This window comes from Mus caroli, unplaced genomic scaffold, assembly GCF_978045245.1.
Source record: "Mus caroli unplaced genomic scaffold, Mus_caroli_1 scaffold_18, whole genome shotgun sequence".
In the NCBI taxonomy this organism is placed as follows: domain Eukaryota; kingdom Metazoa; phylum Chordata; class Mammalia; order Rodentia; family Muridae; genus Mus; species Mus caroli.
The window spans coordinates 75,885,139-75,895,024 of NW_028227273.1; the positions used below are offsets into that span (position 1 = coordinate 75,885,139).

General features: G+C 37.4%; 1 protein-coding gene across 2 annotated transcripts in view; it reads right to left on the reverse strand.

Annotated features, from left to right (window-relative positions):
- The window catches only part of LOC147000504 (vomeronasal type-2 receptor 116-like), a 37,997-nt gene extending 28,570 nt beyond the window's left edge, over positions 1-9,427 (reverse strand). Inside the window, exons 1-2 of one of the 2 annotated variants that reach the window (XM_085832959.1) lie at positions 9,168-9,427; positions 124-415 (exon numbers count right to left, since the gene is read on the reverse strand). In XM_085832959.1, the coding sequence (XP_085689085.1) occupies positions 124-415; positions 9,168-9,376 (501 nt within the window). In that variant the 5' untranslated portion in view covers positions 9,377-9,427. The remainder of the gene's footprint in view (positions 1-123; positions 416-9,167) is intronic. The other variant, XM_085832960.1, reaches the window with a different exon arrangement.
- Between the last annotated feature and the right edge of the window lie 459 nt (positions 9,428-9,886).

The window sequence follows — 9,886 nt, forward strand, 5'->3', positions numbered from 1 at the left end:
CAATGCACCTTCATAGTTTGCTTTGATAACAGATTAACTCAAAGTGTCCTATTTTACAGTATCTGACACCTCTGACATCAACAAAGTATAGTTCAGACTTAGTTCTTACACACCACTCCTTACCTGAGGTATTTTGTAGAGTTGTAACAGTGTCCCAATGTGAGCAGATGTTGACCATGATGTTCCTGTGAGGGCAGCAGGGGGGTTATTCTTATTTTCACAGCTATAATTAGGTATACCATATGGAAACTTTGTGAGCCACATCAGAGGACCTTCGAGAATATATTTTTCAGTAAATCGAACATTATAGAAATCAAAGCCCAAAGTTATATTGGGTAGAAGATGAGGGTTTTTGTTGATCTCCTCAATAGCAAATAACAGGGCCAGAAGAAACTGGTAGTTTTTGAATTTATACCTGTACAGATTTCATAAAATTATGCAGGGAGAAGACATAGACCATACAACCTTCATATTTTATCACTTTTTCATAATTTACATGTCAAAGTTCCTATAAAATCATTATTTTAATCTCTTCTTATTATTGACTGAAATTAGAATTGGCAATTTAAGTAGATAGGATTAAGTAATATCTACAGTGTTAACAATCATTATAATTTGGGGGGAATATAATTTATTATGTTGCTTTATTTATCATTTATGTGTGGTAAATTTTAAAAAGGAATGTCGATGAATAAGGAATTAGGTTCTGAGAAAACATCATATATCTTGGTATCTTGGTTTCTGTATGCCTCTATCTGTAAATGTAACTTTTATTTCTTTGATGTAATTATCATCTTTGAGGCTTTCTGCTGAGTAAGCTCAGCTTTTCTGGTTCTTTCTGAACAGTGGTTGCCTAGTTCAACTTAGCTGTTTGGGCTCAAAAGTCTTCTTCTAGCTGAGTGATTCAATCTGACTTCTCTCAGCTTCTCACTAAGTTGCTCTACATGTGCTCAAACTAATTCTCTCAGTCTTTTCTAATCCTCATGCTTCATCTCATTTTTTTCACCTTGTTCTTTCTTCATCTGTTGTAGAGTATTCACTCTGCAACCTATCTCTGTTAAACTGTCCTTGTAAAACCTGCCTCTGTGCTCCACAAACTGAACTGCCATGAACTCCACCCCATTGAATTGCCTCTCAACTCACTAACACAACCAAATATAAATGGCTAGAACTCAGAGACTTCCATGTATCTGTCTCCTGAGTACAGGAGTTAGTTTCACCTCTCCTGGATGGACGTAACCTTTTTTTTTTTTTTTTTTTTTCTTGAAATGTGCTGTCCACCAGCCTGACCTTGAATTCAGATATCTGCTCATTTCTGTTTCCTGAGATTAAAGGCTTATACTAAGGGCATGTCTGTATTCTAGCCAGACCAGTCATATTGCTAGATTAAAATCCCACTAAATCTACAATTATAAAGTATCATCTTATCTTCATGCAATCACACAGTTTTCTCCGACAATATCTTATTTAAAGAACAGCACAAAGTTCATTCAAATAATGAATTAATACAGGTGTTAATTCTATGATAATTTGAATATGGTAGCCTGGAATATACTATGTAGACCAGGTGGGCCTGGAACTCATAGGGATTTTTCTGCCACTGCATCTCAATTGATGAGATTAATTCATTTGACTCTACACCCAAATTTATTTTAACTTTTTGTGTATTTATGAGCTGTGTGCTTTATTTATGTCAATGTGAGTCTTTGTGAAGGTACAGGTTCAGGAGTCTCAATAACTATGAGTAAAAGATAGAGAAGATATAGATGGTCAAAACTATACACATTATTTCACACAGTATCTCTTACTCATTTGTTTAGTTATTGACTGGCTGACTGATTTAATTGACTGGTTGTGACAAGAGTCTGACCATGTAGCACCGACTGGCATGGTACACATTATGTAAATCCAATCTGTCCTGGAAATCACTAAGATCCTTTCTGTCTCTCTGTTTCCAGTGGTTTGAAGAGGAGAGCACCATATCATCTGACCCTCCATTTTCTTCACTGTTTTCAGCACATAAACCTAGCACTCTGTCCACAACACTTTTAGGGCATCACATATTCTTGTTTGTACCTTCCATATGATCATGAGATGATAAGAGTACATTCATGTGTTTTGGAAGATTTTCACTCATGCCCTTACACTTGTACTCACATTAAAAGCATTTCACTTTATAATGCAACTCATTTTTTCAGTTAGCTTTACTATTTTATTTTTATTTGTGCTTTCAGAGAAATTTTATTGTTTAATTTTTCAAATTATTCATATAATTATTTACACCCCAAATACTGCTACATCTTAAGTCCCAGCCAGGTGCTTCAGTTCTTTGAAGGATTAGTCACATCCAGGAAAGTAGCTGCTACCCATGGCAGCCTTACTTTCTGTTTTACATCTACGGGTCTATGGTGTGTATCATGGACTTTCTGAACTTTTTGGCTAATATCCTTTTCTCATGGAATACATAACATACATGTCCTTTTGTGTCTAGGTTATCTCATTCAGGATAATATTTTCTAATTCCATTCATTTGCCTGTCACCTCTCACCAATGAACATATCATTGAGACAGAAACTTAACAGAGAAATACCAAAACTAATAGAGGTTATGATTCAAATAGCAGATATCTATAGAACACTTCACTCAACCACAAAAGAATATACCTTCTTCTCAGCACATGGAACCTTCTTCAAAATTTACCATTTAATTAATCACAAATCAAACCTCAACAGATAGAAGATTGAAATAACCTTTTACATCTTATCAGATCTTCATGAATTATTGATGGACTTCAATAACAACAGAAACATCAGAAACTTCCATATTCATAACAACCCTGAAAAATCTTTAAAGAAGTATTTCCATGGCCAACTGCAACACAATTCACTAAATATAAACTTATAGTAACTCTATGAATAACACACTGACACTAAATGAAATGTTATTCTGCATCACCAAGAGAATAAATTATTCACATTATATTATTATTAGACAGATCAAGAGCTGTCTCATCAACACCATAGGTAGACCAACAATGTTACCTAACCTGGACCACTGAGAATTCCCAGAGACTGAACTGTGAAACTCTGGCTTAAAGCATTTCTCCCTGAAAGGTAGAGCCCCTAAAACATTTCCCCAAACTTGTTTTCCCTGATCTTTAAAAATACAGCTAGAAAGAAGCTCTTTGTTCTGTATAGCCAGCAAAAAGCCTTTTTGTTTCTACACTGTACAACCAGAGATGCCTGCCTTCCTGTGCTGAGGACATGGAGATAAAAATTCAGAAAGAACTCACTCCCCACTTCTGCCTTGTAAATTTCATCAAAGACACCCAGAAGAGAAGAACTCTTCCCAACTCCTCCCAACAACCCAACTCCTCCCAATTCCTCAGCTAGCTGTTAAAATCCCCCTACTGTCACCGCTTGGGGTCAAACTCCCCTGCCCCTGCAAGGCACAAGGGGTTCATACTCAGCTAGCTGATAATAAAACCTCTTGCAGTTTGCATCAGTTGTGTTTTTTCTCTCCAGACACTGGGGTGCTGACCAGCTCATCCCAGGACTTGAGCAGAGGCCCAGCTTCGGGGGTCTTACAGAACCACCCACCAAAGAACTTAGATAGGCTGGACCAATGCCCTCATAACACATGTAGCAGATGTACAGCTCAATCTCTGTGTGGGTCCCCCAACCACTGAAGTGGTGAATGTCCCTAAAGCTGTTTCCTAACTGTTGTAAAATGTTCCCTAACAGGGATGCTTTGTATGGCCTCATGGGAAGAGGATACACCTAACTCTACAGAGACTTGATGCACCAGGAAGGAGGATAGCTGGAGGTCGAAGGGAGTGTCATTCTTTCAGAGAAAATGGGGGTGGGAGATAGACACTGTGAGGGGTGCTTGAGGTGGGCAGCATTTGAGATGTAATTGAATTAATTAATCAAAAAGAAAGTAAAATACCATACATCATTCATAGTCATTATCTAGAATATATCAAGAATGTACAAGATTAGGTCCTGCAGAACTTGATTTTAAACTCCAATGCTGATGATACTACAGACTTTAATTATGGAACATGGAGAAAAAGAGCTGCTATTCAAATGGGCTTTCTATTTTTTCTTGGCTAGACTCATGGTGCTGAAAAGGTGCTATGCATGATATCAAGGAAAATAAAATTAAAGTAACCACTACTCTCACTAATCTTTGATACATGAGAGATAAAGTAATGAATTGTCTTGTACAATATGCCCTTTGTAACAAAAATAGACACTTGCTATATGTGGAACCAACCTTTGTCTAATTTGATATAAGGGTCTCTCCATGGTAAGGAACACATGCTCATCACTATAAAAATGGCCAAGTCTCTGTGACTAGATGAGACGTAGATCCAAGCAGTGAACTTAGTAATCTTATTCTTCTAAACGGATTCAGTATAAAATTAACCCCTAGTGACTTATTGCTATGGCTGTGGATTGACTGCATTCCTCAGCCCTTATAAGTTTGTTTCCCCAATAGATGGCAAATAACAAAGAAAGCAATGAGTGATCATAACATAGAGAGTAGTATACTATGAAATGCCTGGTCATAAACAGAGCTTGTGCATAACACCCCTCCCAACAAGGCTGAGAGACCACAGCTAAAGAGAACTTAAAAGAATGTAAGGTCCAAAGGTTGGCTGAAGATAACCTTGAGGAAACCATATTTCCTGTCCACAACAGGGTAGTTGCACATTTGAATACAATGATTATAAAATGATGCACAAGACCATGTGTGGCCACAGAAGATAAAATACCAGTATGGAGAAGGAGGAAGGCACAAAGTCTCACCCCTATCTGAGATGCTATCAAGATTTGATAGTTATTGGGGGAAAGATAGTCACTCTCTTCACTCTTGTGACCCCAAGGAAGTAAACAACACTCAAGGGATGTCACCAATTACAATATACTTAGCGAACATAAACTGCAATAAATTGGAAAAAATAAAAGAAGTGCAAATAGTTGGGTAGAGAGGTAAAGGCAGAGAAAGTGGTTATAGGAGGAGGTGTCAGTGTACATGCATATGCTCAAAATACTTTGAACGAAATTTTTAGAGAATTAATAAAATAATTTAAAATGCCAAAATACAACAAAATTTATTTCTAATAAATAGGTCATTTATCAGAATTGTGAAAAATAAGAAAAATAAATACAGTTTTGGCCATTGGATAGTATACACTCAAATGCATATCTATCTATCTATCTATCTATCTATCTATCTATCTGTCTGTCTGTCTGTCTGTCTGTCTGTCTGTCTGTCTGTCTGTCTATCTATCTATCTATCTATCTATCTATCCATCTATCTATCTATATATTTATAATGGTGAGTATCATTTTGACAACTTTAAGCATATAAACAAAGGTTTACAAACATATTTTGGGGTGCTATTATTACTACATATTTCATAATAAAGCCGAAGAAGGACTCGAACCTTCCAAACACAAAGCAATGTTGGAGATGGAAACTTTAAATGGAGATTTCATCTATTTTTTAGATTCATGTTTTCACAACACATAGTATGTCATAAAATGTACAATTCCTATACGATAGTAAATAACTGTAGTTCAAATTGAATACAGTTTTATTTGATTCTTCCATATTGTGTTCATACAGTAAGCTTGTATTCTACTTTCCATAGTGTGTGTATGAGCATGTTTAATATCTTTCTTTTATAATCAAAATTTTTACTTCTACATTTCTATCCATCAAAATTCATGCCTCACTCCTCTCTTTGTCTTTAGAATACAATCAGTTAAAAACTTAAATTAAGCAAATCATTATTATTAAGAAAATATTCCAGGGGAAAAAAAACCAGGGAAGACATGTATCATGGGGCTCAGCATTAATGCCAGCACTCAGGGACCTAACAAAGCCTAACATAATTGGGAGTTTCATGATATCCAGGGCTACACAAGAAAACCCTAACTCAAGAAAAGAAAGGAAGGACAAAGGAATGAAAGAGAAGAGAGAATTAAAGAGAGTAAAACATTTAGCTAGAAATGGGAGAACATGCCTTTAACGGTGGATAGGATGTGGAAAAAGAGTAACACACTTCCATTGCTGGTGAGATTGCAAGCTGTTACAACCACTCTGGAAATCAGTTTCACGATTCCTCCAAAAATTGGACTTATTACTACCTGAGGACCCTGCTATACCACTCCCGGGCATATACCCAGAAGATGCTCCAACATGAAATAAGAGCACATGCTTCACTATGTTCATAGCAGCCTAATTAATTAATTAATTAATTTTTTATTTTGCAGATGTTGTATCTTCTTAAAAAGTTTTTATTAGATATTTTCTTCATTTACATTTTAAATGCTAACCCAAAAGTCTCCTATAACTTACCCCTGCCCTGCTCCCTAACCCACCCACTCCCACTTCCTGGCCTTTGCATTCCCCTGTACTGGGGCATATAATCGTTGCAAGACCAAGGGACTCTCCTCCCAGTGATGGCTGAATAGGCCTTTGTCTGCTAGATATGCAGTTAGAGACAAGAACTCAGGGGGTACTGTTTAGTTCATAGTATTGTTCCTCCTATAGGTTTACAGACCCCTTCAGCTCCTTGGGTACTTCCTCCAGGTCCTCCAGTGGGGGCCTTGTGTTCCATCAAATAGATTACTGTGAGCATCCACCTCTGTATTAGCCAGGCACTGGCATTGCCTCACAGCTATATCAGGGTCATGTCAGCAAAATGTTGCTGGCATATGCAATAGTGTTTGTGTTTGGTGGCTGATTATGGGATGGATCACTGGGTGGGGCAGTCTCTGCATGGTTGTTCCTACCATCTCAGGTCCAAGCTTGGTCTCTTTAACTCATTCCATGGGTATTTTGTTCCCTATTCTAAAGAGGGAAGAAGTATCCATACTTTGGTCTTCCTTCTTCTTGAGTTTCATGTGTTTTGCAAATTGTATCTTGGGCATTCTAAGTTTCTGGGCTAATATCCACTTATCATTGAGTGCATATCATGTGAGTTCTTTTGTGATTGGGTTAACTCACTCAGAATGATATCCTCCAGATCCATCCTTTTCCCTAAGAATTTCATAAATTCATTGTTTTTAATAGCTGAGTAGTACTCCATTGTGTAAATGTACCACATTTTCTGTATCCATTCTTCTGTTGACATCTGGAGCAGCTTTATTTATAATAGCCAGAATCTGGAAAGAACCCAGATGTCTCTCAACATAGGAATTTTAAGTGTAAATAAAGAAAATGTCTCATTAAAAAAAAAAGAAAAGAAGAGATTTCTTCTTGGTGTATTGTTCCTTTGATGATTATGAAGGGTCATTTGCCACCTATTTTGATAACTTTGTTTGAAACTCTATGTTATTGATTATTAGAATGACTACCCCAGAAAACTGTCAATAGGACAAAATGGCAACTTACCGAGTAGGAAATATCTTCACTAACTCTACATCTGATAGAGGGCTAATATCCAAAATACATAATGAATCCAAGAAGTTATACTCCAAAAATCCCAATAATCCAATTAAAAATGGGTATAGAGCTAAACTAAAAATTATCAAGAAAGGAATTTCAAGTGTCTAAGAAGTACTTAAAGAAATGTTCAACATCCTTAGTCATCAGGGAAATGTAAGTCAAAGAGACCCTGAGATTACACCTCACACAAATCAGAATGGCTAAAATCAAAAACTGAAGTGGCAGTACACTGACAAGGATGTAAAGAAAGAGGAACACTTCTCCGTTGCTGGTACAAACTAGTACAAGGATTCTAAAAATTAATCTGGCAGTTATTCATATAAAAGTTGGAAATACTTTTATATGAAGATCATGCTATACCCTGTGACTATAACTGAAAGATTTTCCACCCTACCAAAATGACAAGTACTCCACTATGTTCATAGCAGCCATGTTGGTAATGGTATGAAGTTGTAAATAACACAGATATCCCCCAGTGGAAGAATGGATACAGAAAATGTGATTCACTTACAAAAAGGAGTACTATTCAGTTATCAAAAATGAAGATATCATGAATTTTGCAGACAAATGGATGGAAATAGAAAATATGATACTGGGTGATGTAACTCAGCCAGATCCAAAAGAACATCCATGGTATGTACTCACTGATCAGTCAATATTAGACAAATAGGTCAGAATATCAATGATACAATTCACAGATAGTAGGAAGCTTAATAAGAAGGAACACCAAAGTTTTGATACCTCAATCCCAGTTAAAAGGGGGAACAAAATAATCATGGGAAGGCAGAAGGAGAAAGCAACCTGGGGGGACAGGGAAGGGGGCAGGATCAGGTATGGGGCAGACAGGAAATACCGAGGGCCAGGAGAATGAATAGAAATATGCAGCAATGAGGAGTAGAGGGCAAGAGGAACCTCTAGAAAGTCCCAGAGACCTGGGATGTGAGAAGCTACCAGGACTCTGTTGAGAGAATATTAGCTGATGTACCTACCAGTGGGGAGATGGAACCTAAAGAGAACACCTCCCTTATATAGACATTGTCCCTGTTGAAGCAGGGGGCTACCCATCCATCTTCAAACAATTTAACCCAGAATTGTTTCTGTCTCAAGGAAATGCAGGGACAGAAAAATGGAGCAAAAACTAAAAGAAAGGCCACCCAGTGACTGGACCAACATAGGATCCATGTCATACCTGCATACCAAACCCAGAAACTATTACTGATGCCATATTGTCCTTACTGATAGGTTCCTGGAATGTCTGTCCTCTTAGAAGTTCTATGAGAAACAGACTGAGACAAATGCAGATACATAAAGTCACCCATTGGATAGAGGTTGGGGACTCATATGTTAGAGTTAGGAGAAGAGCTAAAGGAGCTAAAGGGGATTGCAACCCCATAGGAAAAACAACACTATCAACTTGCCTGGAACCCTCAGAGCTCCCAGAGACTAAGCCCAAAACCAATGCCTCTGGGTACCAGGGCACACTTGTAGCAGAGGTCTTGCCTTGTTTAGCCTCAGCAGGAGAGAGTGTGTTTAATGCTCTGGAAACTTGATGCCCCAGCGAAGAGAGATGCAGCTTGAATTGAGGGATAGGGTGGGGGAGTACCCTCTCTGAGGCAGGGGGAACAGGGAATGTGGTGAAGTTTTAATCCATACAGACTTTAATTTAAAAATTACTGAAGTTAAAAAGTAATAATTGTACTTACTGTAAGTGCACATCCTTGAAATAGTATGGGGCTATTGTATCAGGAATATTATTGCCAGTGTAGTAAATATGAAGAGAAAAAAATGCACCAATCTTCACATCTCCTTTAACATGAAAATTGTCCTTGATTGCTGTATAGCAGTTATCGTTAGTAATGGCACACACGACATTAGGAATATACAAGAGCCCAAAAATCAAAATCCAGAACATCTTAATATATGTGTATATCCTGTCATAAGACTAGTGTATACATATCTAATGATATTCATCAGGTCTATGTTCAGCTCAAATATTTATAAAAACCTGTGCTCCTAAGTTTTTTAATGAGTGTAATTGTTTCACTATTTACCTCAAGCTCTAACTGGTCCCACCTTCACTGTCATTGAGAATTCTGAAACTCTGCCCTTAGGCTCTGCACCTGATGCCCTGTGTTCTGCTTAAAAACAAGTTGAAAAATATGTTTTAGATTGTCTTTTCTAGCCACAGGCACAATGATTTCAGCTGAAAAAACAGACAGCAAGACCTCAGGGATCAACATCCCAAATGGGGTGTTTTGGCCAAGTTTGATTCCAGATACTTTTCCCACGAAAACAACTTCAGCTGATGAAAACAGTCTACACCAGAGGTTTCCATGATAAGAGAAAGCCTGAAAATTCCTATAGCACTCATACACAAGCAAAATAATTGAACCATGCTCTTTCAAACTAAAAACAGTCAGTG